The 24908-nt window shown below is 43.4% G+C and overlaps 1 protein-coding gene across 1 annotated transcript in view; it reads right to left on the bottom strand.

Moving 5' to 3' along the window:
• LOC149463865 (serine/threonine-protein kinase 4-like) overlaps nucleotides 1–11006 on the bottom strand; it is a 118138-nt gene extending 107132 nt beyond the window's left edge. The window contains exon 1 of the mRNA XM_089674370.1: nucleotides 10832–11006. Within this exon, the coding sequence (XP_089530496.1) occupies nucleotides 10832–10866 (35 nt within the window). The 5' untranslated portion in view covers nucleotides 10867–11006. The remainder of the gene's footprint in view (nucleotides 1–10831) is intronic.
• Between the last annotated feature and the right edge of the window lie 13902 nt (nucleotides 11007–24908).

Below are 24908 nucleotides of genomic sequence, written 5' to 3'. Positions count from 1 at the left end.
TCAGTCCCTAACCCTCTAAGGCAGTGGTTCTCAACCTGTGGGTCGCGACCCCTTTGGGGGTCAAACAACCCTTTCACAGGGGTCCCCTAAGACCATCAGAAAACACATATTTCCGATGTGTAAAGAGCAGCTACTGTGTAGAAAGCAGCTGCTGTGTTGAAAGCAGCTACTCTGTTAAAAGCAGCTACTGTGTTGAAAGCAGCAGTATTGGAGGTAAAACGACACTCATGAATTATAATTACCGGGTAAATAATTTTATGGTTGGGGGTCACCACAACATGAGGAACTGTATTAAAGGGTCACGGCATTAGGAAGGTTGAGAACCACTGCTCTAAGGTCCCTAACTCACATTCATACATACACATACTAGGTCCAATTTAGACAGGAGCCAATTAACCTACCAGCATGTCTTTGGAGTGTGGGAGGAAACAGGAGTACCTGGAGGAAACCCACGCAGGCACAGGGAGAACATGCAAACTCCAGGCAGGTGGTGCCGTGGTTGGGATTTGAACCAGCAACCCTAGTACTGCCAGGCTGACGTGCTAACCATTTAGCCACTGTGCTGCCCCAAAATCAGTTGAATTTTGATCCATGTATGGCTGGCCTTAGGGAGAGTTCAGGGGCTGCCGAAAAAAACACTGAACATCTCCTGAACGTCAGTTTATCAGCTGCAGTGTACATGGGGCCCTTAAAGCGCACCTGTACTTTGCCCATTAGGAGCAATGTTATAGGTTTTCTTTAGCCCCGCTGCTGCCATTTCTTTGTATTACTGCAGAGATTGAAAGCACGGGCAGCAGGAGAGATGAGCATTCTTTTTTTTTTCTTTGCGGGAGGAAGAAGGAATGGAACATTTTGTTGTCGCTTTAAAGGTGGGTTATTTAGGAAGATTGGGTTTTAGAAATTAAGATTCATGTTAGTGATTTGAACAGGTTAAGGATCAGGGGTTGAAGTACAATGCTGAACTGTGCCGATTCGGGTCTCCAGGACTCTTGCCATAAGATGCAAGCTGTAAAACATTTGTGCGTATTATGGCACACTTTGCTCCCGAAATGCACCACGCTTCCCCATCATTGATCTGCCACTGGGATCTGGAATATTCAGCCTTCCCTACTGGCTGACTATGGGTGATGGAACATCTGCACGAGTGCGAGAGTTAGTTTGTCCCAGGACCCGTACTAGCCCCCCATCTTACATATGATGAGATTAAACAATGATGGCAGGCAGGGAACGACGTTTTATGATGGTAGAGGCATACAAAGTCTCTTCTGCCATAAAACTCTACCTGCTACCATTTTTTTTTTGTAAATGTGACTTCAGTTCCACTTTAATGGTATATTGGCACTCAACTTTGGGTTTATAAAATTATGGTTATGGTGCAACAATTGTCTGGTGTTTCCCACGTCTACATACACCCACCGGCCATTTATTAGGTACACCTTGCTAGTACTGGGTTGGGCCCCCTTTTTGCCTTCAGAACTGCCCTAATTCTTCATGGCATAGATTCAACAAGGTGTTGGGAACATTCCTCAGAGATTTTGGTCCATATTGACGTGAGTTCTTGTTGCCTTTCTATTATCTCGAACCAGTCTGCCCATTCTCCTCTGACCTCAACAAGGTATTTTCGTCCACACAACTGCCACTCGCTGGATATTTTCTCGTTTTCGGACCATTCTCTGTAAACCCTAGAGATGGCTGTGCGTGAAAATCCGAGTAGATCAGCAGTTTTTTGAATACTCAGACCAGCCCGTCTGGCACCAGCAACCATGCCACGTTCAAAGTCACTTAAATCCCCTTTCTTCCCCATTCTGATGCTCAGTTTGAACTTCAGAAAGTCATCTTCAGCACGTCTAGATGCCTAAATGCATTGAGTTTCTGCCATGTGATTGGCCGATTAGCAATTTGTCTTACAAGAATTGATAGTGGCAATAACATAGCATACCACCTAGTAGCTAGTAATTGTTGATGGAAGAGGGTTCATTGATGGATGGAAATGTATTATGTAATGACTACTTGTCATCTAGAGTTTAGGTCAGCCACAGATGGTTTGAATCTTGGTTCAGCAGGGACCAGCCAAGATTTGAACCACCTATGGGCAGGATGACTGTACCCAAGTCAATTGTTGTTCAACTTAGGTACAACCAGCATGTTCGGATTTTTACATGCGATTATTGTGATAATTACTGTGTTCTCCAGGTATGGACAACTCCCTGTGGACCCCCCCGAAATAACATAACTCCACGGGAGGAATTCCCCCATCAACACTGACCCGTGGTGGCATGAAAGTAAATCACATCGTCCTGCCTAAGCAAGAGTTTTTGTGGCATGAGCAATAAAGCCTTGTATACACGATGAGAAAATCCGACAAAAAAATACCACTTTCAGAGCAATCGTCCGATAATCTGATAGTTAGTACATCGCTTTCACGACAGTTCATGTGGAATTATCCAAAGGTACAAGCACAAAAATATATTACGATACCAGAACGAACGATTTTCATTTATTCAGTACAGTATTCATCCAAAAAAAAATCAAGTGACCAAGACCATGCATGTTCGGAGATGAACAAATACACTACATCACTTCTGAATTTGTATTTTGTCATAGGGGACTTTTCGTAGCATGCAAAAAAAAAAAACAGACTGTCATTTGTCTGATTTTCGGCTTAAGTGTCACCTGTAGCTGCAATCATCCTCAACGGTTTGGGTGGGAATTTGGCCCAAACACGTTTTGTAGCTTGGATAAAATAAAGGATTAGAACCTCTTGTTGTTTTTTTAATTGCTTCCTATTAAAATAATGTTGAGGAGATTTTTCATCACTCCCTGTGACCCCAAATGGTAAAAGGAAATCTTTCCAACTGGGTCACAAACAGAAATACAAATTTGACACTGGATGTAACCCTTCCCTATCCTGGAAGATTTAAGCAGATCTAAAAGCGAACACTAAAATCTCATTAATATTCCTAAAATTAGTACCTGCCATGAAGGTCCTCACTCATGAGTTTTCTGTTATGGGGTCACAACTGTCTCCCAATTGTGCTCCTTTATGGTCTGCCTGTTACGTGTGCCCTGATAGAGACTCATACCAACCTCAGCTCAAGGAACCCATACCAACCTCAGCTCAAGGAACCCATACCAACCACAGCTCAAGGAACCCATACCAACCACAGCTCAAGGAACCCATACCAACCACAGCTCAAGGAACCCATACCAACCACAGCTCAAGGAACCCATACCAACCACAGCTCAAGGAACCCATACCAACCACAGCTCAAGGAACCCATACCAACCACAGCTCAAGGAACCCATACCAACCACAGCTCAAGGAACCCATACCAACCTCAGCTCAAGGAACCCATACCAACCTCAGCTCAAGGAACCCATACCAACCTCAGCTCAAGGAACTCATACCAACCTCAGCTCAAGGAACCCATACCAACCTCAGCTCAAGGAACCCATACCAACCTCAGCTCAAGGAACCCATACCAACCTCAGCTCAAGGAACCCATACCAACCTCAGCTCAAGGAACCCATACCAACCTCAGCTCAAGGAACCCATACCAACCTCAGCTCAAGGAACCCATACCAACCTCAGCTCAAGGAACCCATACCAACCTCAGATCAAGGAACCCATACCAACCTCAGATCAAGGAACCCATACCAACCTCAGATCAAGGAACCCATACCAACCTCAGCTCAAGGAACCATACCAACCTCAGCTCAAGGAACCCATACCAACCTCAGCTCAAGGAACCCATACCAACCTCTGCTCAAGGAACTCATACCAACCTCAGTTCAAGGAACCCATACCAACCTCAGCTCAAGGAACCCATACCAACCTCAGCTTAAGGAACCCATACCAACCTCTGGTGGGACCCTAGTTGAGAATGGCTGCCTTAGAGTATCCAAGACATACAGTATATTAAGGCTGAGGCTGCTTCCACCAACTGGTAAAAGATCTTTTTTGGGCAAACTGGCTCTTAAAAACTAAAAGCATTGGCCGAGTAGATGTACTGACTGCCTTTACGATCCTTCCAACCTAATAAAAGCAATACAGTACTTAGAAAAAGTGAAACCAAAAGTGAGGCAAGTTCATGAACCTTCACTACAACATAGACTGAAGTAGAATAGTGCGTAGGTGATAGACGTCTAATATCTTTGGATGGAGGGACGAGTACTGCGGTTCTTTTGGGTTGGAAATCAGACCTAAGAAGTAAGAACCTTGCAGACTAGTTTAAATGGAGCGCCAGTATCTAAGCATTGAGTAAGTTAGGCTAGCCATATACATAGAGATTTCAATCATTCAGCTATAAACAGCGTTGATGAAAGAATTTCTGCTACCGGCTATTGTATTCCGATAGCCAACACCTGGTGTGATGGACTTCCGTGATGCAATGCTCTGGTCTTGTGTTCAATCGATAGACCCAAAAAAAGTCACATGATGCAGCAAGTCATCACGTGCTAAGGTTCAACAATGGGGATTTTTGGTGGCAACTGGGATGGAAGTAAGCATCAAATACGCTCTTACTTTGGCCTGGAGGATGTCTTTTTGAGACTAAGTTCACACTAGCTTTGTTAGCAGGCGTTAAAGAGGCGTTTGGGAAGAGTTTCCACACATGGCAGCACACAGTGCTGTTCACACTGAAGCGATAGCGTCGCGTCATGGTAAAATTGATGCCTCGTGTCGAGTCAGGAGAAGCTGAAGCCTCCCATTCAAGTCTATGGTGAAGCTTTTCAAACGCCTGGCAGGCATTTGCGGTGCGCTTGCGAGGCCTTTGAGGAGCGTTAATACCATTAAACTTAATTATAGGCATTTGTGGTGTGGATTTAATGCTTGGAAAACACCTATTAATACGCCGCAAAAACGCGCATAGGGCATTTGGGGAGCGTTAAAAACGCCTATCTAACGCCTGTCAAACGCTATAGGGGCGTTTGGCAAGAGTTAATAATTAGTCAAGTGTGAACGAGCCCTAAGCTCCATGTCAGATAATTTGGTCTCTGGTATCAGTTGCAATGTTGGTGTTTGATATCATTAGAGAATGCTTTTTTTCAATCAGACAGGCCAGGTCAGTAGAGTAAGGCATGATTAGCAGGAAGCAGAGCTTACCTACGTATAGAAAAAAGGAGGCTGATGTAGTAAAGAATTTGAGAATGCTTGCACAATAATTTGTGCTGAAGATTTACTTCAATTAGTCAATCATGTGAAAAGAATATCCCTGATCACTGCACATGATTTGATAATTGAAGAGAACATTCACACAATGTATTGTCAGCATAATTTGGAATGTGTAAATGATTTTCTCAAATGCAATCATTTAATGACATTAATAGGTCAAAAATATACTGTATATCATGGCACACGGAAAACAAAAATGTAAAAGGTCAGTCCCCCAAAACTCATATATTTCAGTTATGCGTGTAAAAAAAAAACAAAAAAACAACACACGAAAAACAAAACGGATGCCCCCACTGCAGTTTCTGCTGTTCTGCAGTCCATTGAGGCTTACAGTTTCTACTGCAATTCAATAGTTATTTAAAAACAAAAGCCCAGGAAGTGAAAGCGAGAACTAGCAACACCGCCCCTCTCGGAGTTATAATCAGAGAGGCAACATCCATGCACTTCTTTATTGACTGCCACTGTACCCAAGTGCTGCCTGTCACTGGACTGACTGCCATTGTATCCAAGTGCTAACTGCCACTGCCTTGACTGACACTGTACCCGAGTGCTGACTGTCACTGCACTGACTGCCACTGTACCCGAGTGCTGACTGTCACTGGACTGACTGCCACTGTACCCGAGTGCTAACTGCCACTGCCTTGACTGACACTGTACCTAAGTGCTGACTGTCACTGCACTGATTGCCACTGTACCCGCTAAGTGCTGACTGTCACTGCACTGACTGCCATCATACCCGAGTACTAACTGACACTACTCTGACTGCCACTGTACTCGAGTGCTGTTACTGCACTGACTGCCACTGTACCTGAGTCCTGTTACTGCACTGACTGCCACTGTACCCGAGTGCTGTCACTAAACTGATTGCCACTGTACCCGCTAAGTGCTGACTGTCACTGCACTGACTGCCATCATACCCAAGTACTAACTGCCACTACCCTGACTGCCACTGTACTCGAGTGCTGATGTTACTGCACTGATTGCCACTGTACCCGAGTGCTGTCACTGCACTGATTGCCACAGAACTGACTGCCACCGTACCTGAGTGGTAACTGCCACTGCTCTAGCTGCCACTGTGCCCAAGTGCTGACTGTCACTGTACCCGAGTGCTGACTGTCACTGCACTGACTGCCACCGTACCTGAGTGCTAACTGCCACTACCCTGACTGCCACCGTACCCGAATGCTAACTGCCACTACCCTGACTGCCATCGCACCTGAGTGCTCACTGTCACTGCAATGACTGCCACTGTACCTGAGTGCTAACTGCCACTGCTCTGACTGCCACTGTAACAGAGTGCTGACTGTCACTGCCAATGGTTCAAATTTGTTAGGCAAATGGGTTTCCACTGAAATAAAGTGTGTTACAAAGCATTAATGCACGTCACAATGCATTTGGAAATGTAGGTTAACAATGCATGGGACAACGTGTCTTCATGTGGTTTTTTTTTTTGTTTTTATGTAAGTGGAAGTATGTATTAAATGCAAAGGTGTGAATCCGGCCTAAAAGGAAGCATGCCTTTCATCACCAAAGTAAAGTAACATTTTTACCTAGCTGGTTAGTGAAACAAATGCAGAGAGGAAGCTAAAATTATCAGAGTCGATTAGTGGGAACAAAGCCATTGTGAAAGAAAGCTTCCTAATTGGTGGTGAGGAATATGCCCTTTACAATAGTGGTCAGTGGAAGGAAGTATCCCTGTTATATTAGTGGTCAGCGAAAGGTAGAATCGCTCTACAATGGCAATAGAAAGAATCCCCTTTACATTGGCAATTAGCAGGACAGTGAGAAGAAAAATCGCCCTTTACAATGGTCAACGTTGATGGTTCCATTGATGCTCAATGAAAGGAAGAATCCCCCTTAAATTGGCAATTAGCAGGAGAAAGTATCCTGCTTACATTGGTTGCTAAGAGGAGGAAGAATCGCCTTTACATTGGTTACTAAGAGGAGGAAGAATCGCCCTTACATTGGTTGCTAAGAGGAGGAAGAATCGCCCTTACATTGGTTACTAAGAGGAGGAAGAATCGCCCTTACATTGGTGATTAGCGGAAGGAAGCATCTCCTTCACTTTGGTGGAGATCAGGAAGAACGATCCCCCTTATATTGGTGAAGAGCAGGAGAAAGGATCCTTCATAAATTGGTGGGGAGCAGGAGGTAGGGTCTTCTTACTTTGGTGATTAGCAGAAGGAAGTATCCTGCTTACATTGGTGGTCAATATAAGGAAGAATCCCTCAAACATTGGAGGTCAGTAGGAAGAAGTGTCCCTGTTACATTTGTGGTCCGCAAGAAGAAGAACCCCACTTATATTGGTTGTCAGTGGGAGGAAGAAGCCCCACTTACACTGGTTGTCAGTGAGAGGAAGAACCCACTTTCATTGGTGGTCAGTGGAAGGAAGAATCCCCCTTACACTGGTTATCACAAGGAGTATGAATCCCTTTGGTGGTCAGCGGGTGAAAGATCCCTCTTACATTGGTGGTCAACAGGAAAATGCAACAAGGCACCTAAAAATATGAGTGGTCTGGAGGGGGAGAAAAGCAAGATAAGAGCATCTACCATGCAACCAGGATATTGCAGCTATTTCTCAACCACAGCATGGAATAAAATGAAATTGCTTCACTAGCGAATTCTTCCAAGCTAAGCTGCAGAAAAACCACAGCTATACCCACCTCAATTCAATTCACTTTGACCCCGTGTGCTCAACAACATATGTCCACAAGGCTCTACTGCCACAATAATGGCTGAACTGAATATTCAGTATCTATAGCTCACAGTACATTAGTACTGGGAAGAGCTCCCCTTACACTGGTGATGAGTGGGAAGAATCCTCCCTCACATCATTAGGGGTTAGTGGTTACTTGAGAATTGCTCACGGAAACCCAACAATCTCTGGAGGAACACTAATTGAGAAAGTCTACTCACAAATCTCATATGCAATGTTTCACTACTTACCTCCAAGCTTTAGTCTCTGCACTGGTGCCACTGGCTCTGCTGTTACTACTGGTTGAACCTGGAGTAGAGTACACCCATCACCCTGCCCTAGGTAGGGTGTTGACTGTAGAAGATCCATGAACTGGTATCACCAGAAGACCCATCACTTATTCAGAGCCAAGTTGTAAAAACTCGCACCTACTCAAGAGACGCAAGTGACCTCCTCCCAGGGTGCAATTCTCAAGCCTGAGCCACACCAGTCCCCAACACGAGAAGGATATCATTAACCCACTGTAATTTACCACACCACCGGACATAGAGGGTTGGAACTTCCAGCTCCAAGGAGTAGTGGAGCAAAGGTGGAGTAGATGAGTATCAGGGGGTTTGGGGGGTGGTCTCTCACAAGAGAATTCAGGACAAAGTGAGAGTCTCTTGAGGTCCTATTAACACCGATGCACGTTAACTTGCAGTGGCTTATATTTTTTTCCTAAAGGCCTAATGAAGAGAAAACCTACCTGACCTATCTCTTCATTATGTATGTGTTGACCTGCATTGGGTGCTCATTAGAAACAAACTGGATGCCCCCCAAAACGCATGCTTAATAATGCCAGTTGAAAGGCCATACAATACATGTCGGTTCCAGGTATGGTCCAAGGATGGGGCACAGTTCCTCCCAGTGACACCAAGGATGGGGCACAGTTCCTCCCAGTGACACCAAGGATGGGGCACAGTTCCTCCCAGTGACACCAAGGATGGGGCACAGTTCCTCCCAGTGACACCAAGGATGGGGCACAGTTCTTCCCAGTGACACCAAGGATGGGGCACAGTTCTTCCCAGTGACACCAAGGATGGGGCACAGTTCTTCCCAGTGACACCAAGGATGGGGCACAGTTCCTCCCAGTGACACCAAGGATGGGGCACAGTTCCTCCCAATGGCTCCAAGGATGGGGCACAGTTCCTCCCAATGGCTCCAAGGATGGGGCACAGTTCCTCCCAATGGCTCCAAGGATGGGGCACAGTTCCTCCCAATGGCTCCAAGGATGGGGCACAGTTCCTCCCAATGGCTCCAAGGATGGGGCACAGTTCCTCCCAATGGCTCCAAGGATGGGGCACAGTTCCTCCCAATGGCTCCAAGGATGGGGCACAGTTCCTCCCAATGGCTCCAAGGATGGGGCACAGTTCCTCCCAATGACACCAAGGATGGGGCACAGTTCCTCCCAATGACACCAAGGATGGGGCACAGTTCCTCCCAATGACACCAAGGATGGGGCATGTTTCTTCCCACCCAATGACACCAAAGGGGGTCAATTCCTCTCACAGGCATCAAAGAAGGGGCATTGTTTACTCCCACTGATGTCGGGCATTTTCTTCTTCCAATAGTCACAATCTGGCCCCCTAAAGTCTGAACTGGCCCTTTGTTTAGAAAGTTTGGAGACCACTGCTCTAAGCCAATGAGCTGTAGGGACTTTTAGTCCCTGCAACTGTTGCCTATGGAAAATTAGGATACCAAAGTTCGTTGCTGCTTCACAGACCATTTTAAGCCTTGACATGTTTGGTATCTATATACTCGGTACAACCTCATCCTTTATATTTTACCTCGGTATGGACCTGGAGGAATAGTCTGCGGGACGCACAGCATTGCACCCTCCATTCCCAGGACCTTGGTATGAAGCTGGAGGAATAGTCTGCGGGGCGCACAGCCCTGCGCCCTCCAATCCCAGGACCTTGATATAGAGATGGAGGAATAGTCTGCGGAATGCACAGCACTGCGCACTCCATTCCCAGGACCTTGATATAGAGATGGAGGAATAGTCTGCGGGATGCACAGCACTGCACCCTCCATTCCCAGGACCTTGATATAGAGATGGAGGAATAGTCTGCGGGATGCACAGCACTGCACCCTCCATTCCCAGGACCTCGGTACGGAGATGGAGGAATAGTCTGCGGGACGCACAGCACTGCGCCCTCCATTCCCAGGACCTTGGTATGGACCTGGAGGAATGGTCTGCGGGGTGCACAGCACTGCACCCTCCATTCCCAGGACCTCGGTACAGAGATAGAGGAATAGCCTGCGGGACGCACAGCACTGCACCCTCCATTCCCAGGACCTTGGTATGGACCAGGAGGAATGGTCTGCGGGACGCACAGCACTGCACCCTCCATTCCCAGGACCTTGGTATGGACCTGGAGGAATGGTCTGGAGGACGCACAGCACTGCACCCTCCATTCCCAGGACCTCAGTGTGGAGATGGAGGAATGGTCTGCGGGACGCACAGCATTGCGCCCTCCATTCCCAGGACCTTGGTACAGAGATAGAGGAATAGCCTGCGGGACGCACAGCACTGCACCCTCCATTCCCAGGACCTCGGTATGGACCAGGAGGAATGGTCTGCAGGATGCACAGCACTGCACCCTCCACTCTCTGACTGAGCAGGATACAAGGCGTACATCATAATAAATGCAGTTCTGTAATATGGATGCATCTGTTATTAGTAGTATTTGGGTAGTTCCAGGAATTCTCCTTTCCAGCGGTGACAGTGTCCGCACCCTGCTCTCACCTACTGACAGGGTCCCTTCAGCCGGTCCATAACACATCTGTCCGTCCAGCAGTCTACAGGGGATCCCTTATAATTCAGGGGTGACAGTGCCGACCCCTCCCCCACACACAGCCTGTGTTTGCTGTGATGAAGAGCAATCCGTGTGTGTGATCGCCGATCATCGCTCAGCTCTTACCTCCGCGGGTTGTGCCGCATCTGTACGGTGTCCATCCCTCGGGGTCCTGTGATGGCGGATCGGACCGCCCCGGAGCTGATCCCCAACTACATACACCTGAAGGGACCGGCGATGTGCTCACGGAGGACTTCCTCTGTACACTGACACCCAAATACACCAGGCAACGGAAGTAGGAACAGGAAGCGACACCGACATGTGCAATGTGTCATCACCGCCAGTACATGTCCTCATCACGGAGCACTACAACTACCAGCCATCCGACATGTGCAACGTGTCATCACCGCCAGTGCATGTCCTCATCACGGAGCACTACAACTACCAGCCATCCGACATGTGCAACGTGTCATCACCGCCAGTGCATGTCCTCATCACCGAGACATCCCCCCCGACCTACTACGTCACACACACATACACCTTTTATGTCATATCATATATGTCACGTATTAATTGTTATAGATTTATTTTATAAGCACATTTTTAATTTAAGATATATATTTATAATCAAATTTAAGAAAACTGTGTATATAAAGTAAATATACAATAATTAAAAAATATATATATATATATAAAATTATAAATAAATGTGCATCTAAAATAAGTGTATAATTGATCATTTGCAAACAAAAAACATATTATATATATATATATATATTTACTTTTCTCTTTAATTTGATTATATATATATATATATATATATATATATATATATATAAAATGTTTTTTTTATTTTTATATTTTATATATATATATATTTACTTTTCTCTTTTGATTATTTATTTATATATATATATATATATATATATAAAATATGTTTGGTTTTTTTCTTGCAATTATCAATTATATACTTATTTTATATGCACATTTATTTAAAATTGTATTTATACATCTGCTTTGCAGTAAATGGGTCATGGGTTCGATTCCCAACCATGGCACCTCCTGCATGGAGTTTGCATGTTCTCCCTGTGCTTGCGTGGGTTTCCTCTGGTTACTCCGGTTTCCTCCCACACTCCAAAGACATGCTGGTAGGTTAATTGGCTCCTGTCTAAAATGTCCTAGTTTCATCCCTGGCCATGCGGGATCTCCTGCATGGTAGGGGTTGGGGAAAGACCTGGCAACCTACCCTGTAAAATAATTGCTTAGAGAATTCATGGAAGATGTCGCATACAAGTGATGGTCCATGCAATCGCCAAGGGTCAGATACGACTGAATAGATATATATATATAATTTTTTTATATATATATACATATATATATACTTTATATACAGTACACTGTTTTCTTTAATTTGATTATATATATATATATATTTTTTTTTAAATTATATCTTTATTTTCTATGTATATATATATATATATATATATATATATACAGGATCTCACAGAAGTGAGTCCACCCCTCACATTTTCATGTGACAACACTGAAGAAATTACACTTTCCTACAATGTGACATAGTGTACAGCTTGTATAACAGTGTAAATTTGCTGTCCCCTCAAAATAACTCAACACACAGCCATTAATGTCTAAACTGCTGACAAAAGTGAGTACTCCCCTAAGTGAAAATGTCCAAATTGGGCCCAATTAGCCATTTTCCCTCTCCGGTGTCATGTGACTCCTTACTGTTACAAGGTCTCAGGTGTGAATGGGGAGCAGGTGTGTTAAATTTGGTGTTATCGCTCTCACTCTATCATACTGGTCACTGGAAGTTCAACATGGCACCTCATGGCAAAGAACTCTCTGAGGATCTGAAAAAAAAGAATTGTTGCTCTACATAAAGATGGCCTAGGCTATAAGAAGATTGCCAAGACCCTGAAACTGAGCTGCAGCACAGTGGCCAAGACCATACAGTGGTTTAACAGGACAAGTTCCACTCAGAACAGGCCTCTCCATGATCAACCAAAGAAATTGAGTGCATATGCTCAGCATCATATCCAGAGGTTGTCTTTGGGAAATAGACGTATGAGTGTTGCCAGCATTGCTGCAGAGGTTGAAGGGGTGGGGGGTCAGCCTGTCAGTGCTCAAACCAGAGGCGGACTGACCATTTGAAAACTTGGGCACTGCCTGAGGGCCCGGGGTCAGTAGGGGGCCCCATGAGATGCCCCTGGTACCTTTTTCATAGGCTTTTTTGAGTTTGAGCAAGGACACCGCTGCCATGATCCCCTATTGCCCGGGGGCCCCATGAGTTGTCAGTCCGCCCCTCGCTCAGACCATACGCCGCACACTGCATCAAATTGGTCTGCATGGCTGTCATCCCAGAAGGAAGCCTCTTCTAAAGATGATGCACAAGAAAGCCCACAAACAGACTAAGGACATGGATTACTGGAACCATGTCCTGTGGTCTGATGACACCAAGATAAACTGATTTGGTTTAGATGGTGTCAAGCGTTTGTGGCGGCATCCAGGTGAGGAGTACAAAGACAAGTGTGTCTTGCCTACAGTCAAGCATGGTGGTGGGAGTGTCATGGTCTGGGGCTGCATGAGTGCTGCTGGCACTGGGGAGCTACAGTTCATTGAGGGAACCATGAATGCCAACATGTACTGTGACATACTGAAGCAGAGCATGATCCCCTCCCTTCGGAGAATGGGCCGCAGGGCAGTATTCCAACATAACGACCCCAAACACACCTCCAAGATGACCGCTGCCTTGCTAAAGAAGCTGAGGGTAAACTTTTAAACTCCTCAGGTCTCACCTGCTTTCCACTAAAGCCAATGGAGCTCAACAGAAGCCCTCCAACTCAAAATATAAAATCTTTCCTTGTATTTTTTTTTTGTAACGTCTTAAATACTGGCCTTATTTATTTTGAATGAATATCTCAGTCTTTGAAATTTCTTTTAGGTATCTATAATATCAAGGATAAAATATCCCAGTGAGAATGAAAAAATGCAACAAAATCTTCATGAATGCTCAAATACTTTATAAAATATCAAAAATATATAAAAAAAAATGATATAAGATAATATTTTCTTTAAGCTTTTTAACAGAATCATAGTGCTGATATGAATATATCCTTAGTGTCAAGGACATTCCTTTTTTCACTATACCGTGGTGAATCATTACTTATCTGGTCTTGCACCCATTTTTTTCCGTTTGCTTTTTTTCTTGCATGTATTTTTTTGTTGAGCAAAGCAACCACAGAAATAGGCATGCTTCCCACCTTTTTTTTTTTTAAATGCTTCCTTTTACTAATACAAAAGAGCAGATTCACCCACCAAAAATTGACATATTTGTTGTAGGAAGATGTAGATAGAACCTTCTTGATATATTCTAGGGCTCTAGTCATGGGATCATTGCATCCACCCTCCTGCTTTGGGAGTAACTCTTTGGATTTTTTTCTGTTTCCCAAACCCATCCTTAGGAGTCTCTTGGGGCCACTTTATACCTCTATTCTTTAGAGGTGCACCTAAAGCACATAGGCAGATTTTTTTCTATTTAACCCCCACAGTCTTCAATTATGGGATATATTTCTAAAAAGGTCACTATTCATACAGTCAGGTCCATAAATATTGGGACATGGACACAATTCTAACATTTTTGGCTCTATACACCACCACAATGGATTTGAAATGAAACGAACAAGATGTGCTTTAACTGCAGACTGTCAGCTCTAATTTGAGGGTATTTACATCCAAATCAGGTGTAGGAATTACAACAGTTTGCATATGTGCCTCCCACTTGTTAAGGAACCAAAAGTAATGGGACAGAATAATAATCATAAATCAAACTTTCACTTTTTAATACTTGGTTGCAAATCCTTTGCAGTCAATTACAGCCTGAAGTCTGGAACGCATAGACATCACCAGACGCTGGGTTTCATCCCTGGTGATGCTCTGCCAGGCCTCTACTGCAACTGTCTTCAGTTCCTGCTTGTTCTTGGGGCATTTTCCCTTCAGTTTTGTCTTCAGCAAGTGAAATGCATGCTCAATCGGATTCAGGTCAGGTGATTGACTTGGCCATTGCATAACATTCCACTTCTTTCCCTTAAAAAACTCTTTGGTTGCTTTTGCAGTCTGCTTTGGGTCATTGTCCATCTGCACTGTGAAGCGGCGTCCAATGAGTTCTGAATCATTTGGCTGAATATGAGCAGATAATATTGCCCGAAACACTTCAGAATTCATCCTGCTGCTTTTGTCAGCAGTCACATCATCAATAAATACAAGAGAACCAGTTCCATTGGCAGCCATACATGCCCACGCCATGACACTACCACCACCATGCTTCACTGATGAGGTGGTATGCTTAGGATCATGAGCAGTTCCTTTCCTTCTCCATACTCTTCTCTTCCCATCACTCTGGTACAAGTTGATCTTGGTCTCATCTGTCCATAGGATGTTGTTCCAGAAATAGTACATTTTGACCTTGCTAGATTATCAGAAGTGGAGGGTCTTCAATGTTGTATTGGTTGTGGAAGAAATTTACTGAGACTTGCTGTCCATGGCTAGAGGAGTTGTGAGGACAAGAATTTGGAAGTAGTGAAGATTATTCTACATTACAAGGAAGGAATTGTGGTGGTAAAAGTGTACTTTCCCCCCTGTACAGTAGTGGACATTGCCTTTTTTTGTTTGAATGGGAGATCCATGGTCAAATTTCAGAATGAGTTTGGCAAATGTTACGCATTGTTTTTTTGTGAACTTTAAGGAAGGCTACCACAAGTTGGGAATGATCAATGGAGACATCTTCTTTGATAGCATGGGTAATTTCTGCAGTAGTTGCAAGAAGTATGGACACAACAAAAGAGGAATGCCAAGAAGTGTGGTGTGCTGTTTTCAGTGAGAAAAGTCATGTCCCCGGCAAATGTACCAAGGACAAAATGTGCAATTAATGTAAAAAATCATGATATTCATAAGCACAGTACGCCCAAAGGAAGGAAAAAACCAGCAAACCTAGAATAAACAGCAGGAGACGGAAGAACAAGACTAATGGAAAGATGTCCCAGAAGAGAAAGTCCCTTCTAAAAGGGAAGTTGATAATCAGGAGATAAAAATGGAAGAACCTGTGGTGCCCGAGGAAGAGGAAGAAGTACAGAGTACAAGCAAAAAGGCAAACATAACACTACCTAATAAGGATGAACCAGGAAGGATTCCTACATTGGAAGATACAAAGCAATTGCTAAAGAAAGTCAACTATTAACTCCTGGGTTGCAGCTTCTGTATAGGAGAGTCACGTAGGCTGGAGCAGTTGAATGCATCAGAAGTATAGGAATGAAGAGCATATTATTAAAGTGTTCAACGCAGAAAATAATTTATTCAAATTTACAAAAAATTTTTTTTTGCCCAATGACCGATATCTGTCCACAACAGTTGAATGATAGCTAGCTCTTCAATTTTGCCCATCTTAGCTACTTTTCTATTATTTTTTGTATTTCCTTTTTTCTTATATTATAATTTTTCAGTTCTTTTTGATAGTATATTCAAGCTGTCTTTTTTTCACCTCAGGCACTGGTAATGGTAACCTTCAGCCAATGGTGCATCCTTGATACCCAGTAAGATATGGATACGAAGTCTTTTAGCTGCAGCCTTTTCGTCCCTGCCTGTGTTTGCTTTACAAGAAAAGGGACTTTGAAGAAAGATTTAAGGTGATAAAGAAGGGAAAAAAAAGGAATCCTCTACGTGAAGGTGGAGGTTAGAATAGGTTTTGTTGGCAGGAATGGAGGAAATAGAAGAAGAGATGGAGGTGATGGAGGAGGAGAAAGAGGAGACTGAGGTGGGAGAAATAGAAGGGGGCAGATCAGCAATGTTTGCCTACTACATCCACACCCAATACCTTTACTCCTCCTTTCCCCTGTGTTCTGCATGGTCTTCTAGGCAAGTAAGGGCACCTGAGGGATGGCCTTCTGGGCAAAATAATGGAAGATGGGTATCTGCCATTGTGGTGTAGCTGTCCTGACAAAGCCTATATTGGAGATTGGTTTGATTCTACTCCCACCAGCTTCATACTACATCCTCTGTTTAACACTGCATGCCTGTCCACCTAGATATACACTCACTGGCCACTTTATTAGGTACATCTTGCTAGTACCGGGCTGAACCCCCTTTTGCCTTAATTCTTTGTGGCATTGATTCAACAAGGTGTTTGAAACATTCCTCAGAGATTTTGGTCCATATTGACATAAGTTACTGTTACCTTTCTATTATCTCAAACCAGTCTGCCCATTCTCCTCTGACATCAACAAGGCATTTTCATCCACACAACCGCCCCTCACTGAATTTATTTTCTTTTTCAGACTATTCTCTGTAAACCCTAGAGATGCTTGTGCATGAAAATCTCTTGAGATCATCTGTTTTTAAATTACTCAGACCAGCCCGTTTGGCACTAACAACCATGCCACATTCAATGTCACCAAAAACCCCTTTCTTCCCCATTCTGATGCTCGGTTTGAACTTCAGCAAGTTGTCTTCACCAAGTCTAGATGCCTAAATGCTGCCATGTGATTGGCTGATTAGCAATTTGTGTTGCTAATGCTAGTGACAGCTGTTCAAAGCCAGGGGTAGTATAATAAAGCATTATGGTCCAGTATCAGGGCGGGTTAGGTAACCTGTCATGTTTTTCTGTAAAGGTGTACTAACCCTTTAAAAATCAAAACTGGACTCATTTGTTCATGCCTAATTATGCCTACAAGTTACAGTTGTGTTCAAAATAATAGCAGTGTGTTGAAAAAAAGTGAATAAAGCTCAAAATCCTTCTAATAGCTTTTATTTCCATCCACACAAATGCATTGGGAACACTACACATTCTATTCCAAATCAAAACATGAAGAAAAATATATCAAATTTGTGTTGTTTCTCTAAAAAAAATTGAAGAAAAGTGAGAAAAGTTAGACGGTTCAAAAAAATAGCAGTGTTTGTATTCTTCTTTACAAACTCAAACATTCACTATATAAACTGAAAAATGTTTGAAGATTTTGCTTTCCTTTGAATCACTTAATGAATATTTCGTTGTAGTCGCACTGTTTCTGAGAACTGCTGTACATCTGTGTTGCATGGAGTCAACCAACTTCTGGCACCCGTGAACAGGTATTCCAGCCCAGGATGATTGGACTACATTCTACAGTTCTTCTCTAGTTCTTGGTTTTGCCTCAGAAACTGCATTTTTGATGTCACCCCACAAGTTTTCTATTGGATTAAGATCCGGGGATTGGGCTGGCCACTCCATAACGGCAATCTTGTTGGTCTGGAACCAAGATGTTGCACGTTTACTGGTGTGTTTGGGGTCGTTGTCTTGTTGGAACACCCATTTCAAGGGCATTTCCTCTTCAGCATAAGGCAGCATCACCTCTTCAAGTATTCTGATGTATTCAAACTAATCCATGATCCCTGGTATGCGATAAATAGGCCCAACACCGTAGTATGAGAAACATCCCCATATCATGATGCTTGCGCAACCATGCTTCACTGTCTTCACAGTGTACTGTGGCTTGAATTCAGTGTTTGGGGGTCGTCTGACAAACTGTCTCCGGCCACTAGACCCAAAAAGAACAATCTTACTTTCATCAGTCCACAAAATGTTGCGCCATTTCTCTTTAGGCCAGTCAATTTGCTCTTTAGCAAATTGTACCCTCTTCAGCACATGTCTTTTTTTCAACAGTGGGACTTTGCGGGGGCTTCTTGCAGATAGCTTGGCTTCACATAGGCGTCTTCTAATTGTAACATTACTCACAGGTAACTTTAGACCTTCTTTGATCTTCCTGGAGCTGATTGTTGGCTGAGTCCTTGCCATTTTGGCTATTCTTCTATCCATTCGAGTGGTAGTTTTTCGCTTTCTTCCACGTCTTTCAGGTTTTGGTTGCCATTTTAAAGCATTTGCGATCATTTTAGCTGAGCAGCCTATCATTTTCTGCACTTCTTTATACATTTTCCCCTCTCCAATCAACTTTTTAATCAAGGTACGCTGTTCTTCTGAACAATGTCTGGAACGACCCATTTTCCTCAGAATTTCAGAGAGAAATGCACTGTAACCAGCATGTACAACATTTGCTGCCTTCCTTCCTTAAATAAGGGCAATAATTGCTACCTGTTTTTCAAAGAATGAATGACCTCAGTAATAGAACTCTACACTGCTATTATTTTACATAATAACAATGCATGTTAATGTACAGGTATATAAAAAAGAAAAATGGTCCAGGGCTTTAAAACATCGTATTTATGGAGCCGTATTCCCATTCTAGTCGCTGATGTACTCTAAGTAGACAGGGTGTAAAAGAGTGCTTTGTATGCCTATATCCACTGATTAAGCAAAGACTAGTGTCCATGTGTCACTTAATGAGTCCACAGTGGAGAGCATTTGGCGTGAAGCCATAGCTTGTACCCCATGAGGAGAAAAAGAAAATCTTCCTCAGTCTCTGTCACAAAATCAGCCTTCAATATTTTCCCTCCATAACATCCTCATTAAGGGAGGTTCCACCTCTGATTCCTGAACAAAATCAGGGGAATAGAGGACATGTAGCATTTTTGGCATCTGGAAACCAAGGGTTCTAGAAGTGTCGAGAGTTTTCCAAAGAATTTAGACATGGTGACGTGCGACAGAGAGAGCTAGAGTCAGATGGGGTGAGTGGTGTCATAATAGGACATTGCTCCATGACAAGGGAACAGCTATCATCTTGAGCAGTGTTTTGAGTTTCTTGTAGGCCATCTGCAAAATGCATGTTATTTGGCCCTTTTGTCCCAGCTCTTTTGCTTCTGTGATCTACAATCACTAAGTAAGAGGATCCGCAGTGGTGTGTTTATGGGTATGGAGTGCGGAATCGTTAGGGTTTTTGCATCTATGGACACAGGAGCTGCGATAACTTAAGGCAATGACCATGATCCCATTGCAACGCTCTTGTAGAAGATGGTAGCAGGAGCGTACCAATGTGCTGTGTGCATTTTTGGCAGAAAAAGGTGGGCAGGAATGTGCCATCCAGGAGATATAATGCAGTTACCTCATCCTCCCGAGATGAAGTCTAGTTATGAGAAGAAAAAACGCCAAATTTAAATTGCTTGTGCTGAGAAAACGTTGGAGGATAACACGATAAAGTGAATAACTCCCAAATCCCCTGCCTGTAAGAATCCAAAGTGTGCTACACATTGCAGGTTGTGATATTAAAAGCCAAGAACCTATGCTAACATACATGGAAACCCTGTCTTACCTTATCCTTGATGCTGGGCCTGCTAGAGGTCCAGACTTTGCCTGTCATGGTGGGCATATCCCCAAAGCGGTCTTCAGGGTCTATGAACCATAGAAATGGACCACAGCACTGGAGATCCTGGGACAAGTTGTGCAAAGGTGAGTGACTAATGTAGGATGCAATGCCCAAAGCAAAAATTACAGGCCAACCCCACACAGTGGGGTTGGGGTACAGTCCCCAATGTACACACTGAAAGTAACTGATCCAGAAACTGCTACATAGCCCAGGACAAAAGGCAGTCAGATGTTGACAGAAACGTCAGAGAAAAAGATTTAATGAAATAGGAAGTGATAGCACGGCCTGCACACATCTCGCCTAGCCCAAATGGTTATCAAGTAAAAACAGCCTCAGTTCGGTTCATCCAAGCCAAGCTCCCAACATGTGTTGCCCTGCTCCCAGGTCTTAATCATGGAGGTTCCCGGGGGCAGAGTGAAACATGTTGGGGGTATGAATTTAGCTGAGGCTGCTTTAATCTGCTAACCACTCGGACCTGGCAAGGTGTGTGGCTGCCGGTCTAACTTTTCCTATTTCTACAGCATGCTTTGGGTCTGCACAAAGCTTTGCCCAGCCTGCACCCTCACTACTCAGCGGTGTCCAAATCATCAGACTTGTTAGCCTGAGTGGGGGCCACTAAACATTTATCGTGGATCACAAAAAGTTTTAATGGTTTAAAGAGAAAGGTCCATTGCCAAAGGACACTAGCAAAAAAACTGGAGTCTCACAGAGTGGGTGGGCTTGTAGAAGTGTTCACTGGGGAGGCCTAATCATCTGAAGTTAGCTGCATATTTCCTATGATCTATGAATACAAGTGCCCTGTATTGTACTATTAAGATGTAGGTTTTTTGCGTGCACAGTAAAATCCATTTCTCCGATAGTTCATTGGCGGACACAAGACTCTTTAAAATGGACCTTCAATAAAAAACAGAAGGTCTGCTTTTTTCCAGCCCCCTTCCCCCAAACACAAGTGGTTTTTAAAACAAATACATATCTTGGCCCTGGCTTCTGGAATGCTTTGGTGACACCGATGTCACTCCTTTTTTTGGCAGGGGGTAAGCAGTTTCTTGATCAATGGCTATTTAAAACCGTTTTTGTTTGGGGACAGGTGTCTCAGTCAATGGCTTTTTTCCTGAGAATAACATTCCTGTCCTTGGGCGGCTATGCTCACTCTTACGCTGTATCTATGGAGGCCTCTAGTCAATATAGTTGCCATGCAGGCTGGACTTCAAAATGTCTTCCTCTCTTCATCTCCATTGCATTGGAGATAGGGGATTGACAAATTTAAGAAGGAAAGTAACATTATTTGTGCTTTTAGTTCAGCTAGTATCTAACCTAATGGCACTACCATATCTAAAAGCTGTAAGGTAAACTTCATTATATTAATCAATTTTGGATTTCGATATACTGTAACTGTGGCAAGTCGAGAACACAAAGAAAGAGAGAAAGGGGAGCCACATCTATACAAAGCATTTTAGGATCTCTGATATTGGGAATAGTGTTGAACTACTTGAGTGTTAGCTTGTAAATTTCCACATTAAAGATTGTCCCTCTTTCTCATGTTAAAAAAAGTTATGCCCTCTGGATACAAGTTTTCCTAGCTGAGACTGAAGAGCAGTCATCAGCAAATTATGGGTATTTGACAAACTAGCTATACTTGACTAGACTTGCACGTGTTGCACCAAGCTCCTGCATCAAACGTCCACATTCCACACCCAGTTGCCTGGTTTGTTAAACTGCAAGTGATTGCTGCAATAAAGACCATAAACCAGAACTTTATAACCAAATTGTGCTTTTACAGTTTAGCTTTTCACATTTGAGGTTTTAAAGTGGAGAAAGAATGGAGGAATGAAATGTAGTGATATTCCACAGTTGGTTTATGAATTTAATTCGTTCTGCAGGACTTTTCGTATTGTGAAAAGTTCGTAAGCAGAAATGTGGTTTCCCATAGGAATCCATTGAAAACCAATTAATTTTTTTGTTATGTGATGTTTGCAACCCCTAGTATTTTCCTTCATATAAAATTCCCATTAACTCTCCACAACTAGTGAAATTTTTAAAAAGCTCCTAGGATGAAGTGTTTAATCCCAGCAAGAGATTGGTAAAGGCCAAAGGAGTAGCCACTTAAATATCTGCAGTCTCACATTTAAGCTTCTGGCACAAAGTGCATAGACAGTAACTGAAAGGTTCATGCTTCAGGCAACGAGAATGAAATGTGGTGTCATGGTTCAAGCTAAAGCAGCTGCATAGTACTGAAAGAACTCACAGGACTAAGGACTGCTTATACAGAAAAAACTATTTTAGAGGTTGAGTTAGTAGTAGTCAGTCACCCTCATCTGATCTGGTTCTGTAATGGTTAATATGTTTTGTAGGTCATCCATGCCGGTATTTCAGTAACGAGTGTCAGGAAGATACCCCAGCATTTATAGCTTCATTATTCCAAACACCGTGGAATGTGTCAATTCAGATGCTGATTGTCCGTTAAAAAAAAAAAACTAAATTAGAGACATTGGTGTCCTATGACGTCACATCCCTTTTCACTTGCATACCAACTCAAGCCACACCAAGTACACTCATGGGCCACTTTATTAGGTACACCTCTTCAATTGCTTGGTAACACAAATTGCTAATCGGCCAATCACGTGGCAGCAACTCAATGCATTTAGACATGTAGACGTGGGGAAGACTACTTGCTGAAGTTCAAACCAAGCGTCAGATGTTGATTATCCAGGAAAAAAAAAAAAACAGAGACAATGGTGTCCTATGACATCACATCTCTTTTCACTTGCATACCAACTCAAGCCACACCAAGTACACTCATGGGCCACTTTATTAAGTACACCTGTTCCATTGCTTCGTAACACATATTGCTAATCGGCCAATCCCATGGCAGCAACTGAATGCATTTAGGCATGTAGACGTGGTGAAGACTACTTGCTGAAGTTCAAACCAAGCGTCAGAATGGGGAAGAAAGGGGATTTAAGTGACATTGAACATGGAATGGTTGTTGGTGCCAGACGGGCTGGTCTGAGTATTTTAAACACTGCTGATCTACTGGGATTTCACACATAACCATCTCTAGGGTTTACCGAGAATGGTCCAAAAAAGAAAATATCCAGTGAGCGGCAGTTGTGTGGAAGAAAATTCCTTGTTGATGTCAGATGTCAGAGATTGGGCAGACTGATTTGAGAGAATAGAAAGGCAACAGTAACTCATGTCAATCTAGGCCAAAATCTCTGAGTTTTTCCAACACCTTGTTGAATTTATGCCACAAAGACATAAGGCAGTTCTGAAGGCAAAAGGGGGTCCAATCCGGTACTAGCAATCTGTAGCTAATAAAGTGACTGGTGAGTGTGTATCTAGGGCTGGTCTGAGTATTTAAAAAAACAGCTTGTCTGAGCCACGTATCATCCACATACTTGACGTTCCCCTGAATACGTCCAATATTCTTCTCTCCACCTCTTCCTTCTACACATTGGTTATAATTGGAGACACTGGTGATCCCATAGCACAGCCATGTTTCTGTCTGTAGAGGTTGTTCTTGTACTTTGACATCGGTGGTGCTAAGACAAAGGTTTAACAAAGAACATACATACACTTACCGGTCTCTATTTGGTACACCTGCTTGGTAACACCAATTGCTAATCAGCCAATCAAATGGCTTCAGTGCCATGGAAAATCAGTGCGTTTTAGGCATCTAGATGTGGTGAAGATGACTTGCTGAAGTTCAAACTGAGCAGCAGAAAGGGGATTTAAGTGACTTTGAATGTGGCACGGTTGTTGGTGCCAGATGGGCTTTTCTGAGTATTTAAAAAAAACTGCTGATCTACTGGGATTTTCACACACAACCACCTCTAGGGAAATTGAGAGTCGTCAGACCAGGCAACCTTTTTCCAATCTTCTATTTTCAGATTTTGGTGAGCCTGTGTGAATTGTAGCCCCCGTTTCTTGTTCTTAGTTGACAGGAGTGGCACCCGGTGTGGTCTATTGCTGCTGTAGTCCATCTGCTTCAAGGTTGATGTGTTGTGCATTCAGAGATTGTATACCTTTTGTTATAGCGAGTGGGTATCTGAGTTACTGTTGCCTATCATCTCGAACCAGTCTGCCCATTCTCCTCTGACATCAACAAGACATTTTCATCCACACAACTACGGCTCACTGGATTTTTTTTTTTTTTTGGATCATTCTCTGTAAGCCCTACTGATGGTTGTGCGTGGAAATCTCAGTAGATCATCAGTTTTTAAAATACTCAGACCAGCCAAGGTATGCAGAATACCATCTCTAAATGCACAACACATTAAACCTTGAAGAAGATGAGCTATAAACAGCAGAAGACCACTCCGGGTGCCACTCCTGTCAGCTAAGGACAGGAGATGGTGGCTACAATTTGAACAGGCTTTCCAAAATTGGACAATAGAAGAGTTGAAAAAAGTTGCCTAGTCTGTTGAGTCTCGATTTCCCTAGAGATGGTTGTGCGTGAAAATCCCAGTAGATCAGCAGTTTTTTAAATACTCAGAAAGCCCATCTGGCACCAACAACCGTGCTGCATTCAAAGTTACTTAAATCCCCTTTCTGATGCTCAGTTTGAACTTCAGCAAGTCATCTTCACCACATCTAGATGCCTAAATGCACTGATTTTCCATGGCACTGAAGTCATGTGGTTGGTTGATTAGCAATTGGTGTTACCAACCAGGTGTACCAAATAAAGAGACCGGTGAGTGTGTGTTCTTTGCTGAACCTTTGTCTTAGCACCACCTATGTCAAAGTACAAGAACAACCTCTACAGTCAGAAACATGGCCATGCTATGGGATCACCAGTGTCTCCAATTGTAACCAATGTGTAGAAGGAAGAGGTGGAGAAAAGAGTATTGCACGCATTCAGGGGGACGTCAAGCATGTGGATGATACGTGGCTCAGACAAGCTG

The sequence above is a fragment of the Staurois parvus genome, unplaced genomic scaffold (genome assembly GCF_062004578.1).
Source record: "Staurois parvus isolate SC_StPar_1 unplaced genomic scaffold, SC_StPar_1.0 ptg000151l, whole genome shotgun sequence".
In the NCBI taxonomy this organism is placed as follows: domain Eukaryota; kingdom Metazoa; phylum Chordata; class Amphibia; order Anura; family Ranidae; genus Staurois; species Staurois parvus.
This window is presented reverse-complemented; position numbering and strand designations above follow the sequence as displayed.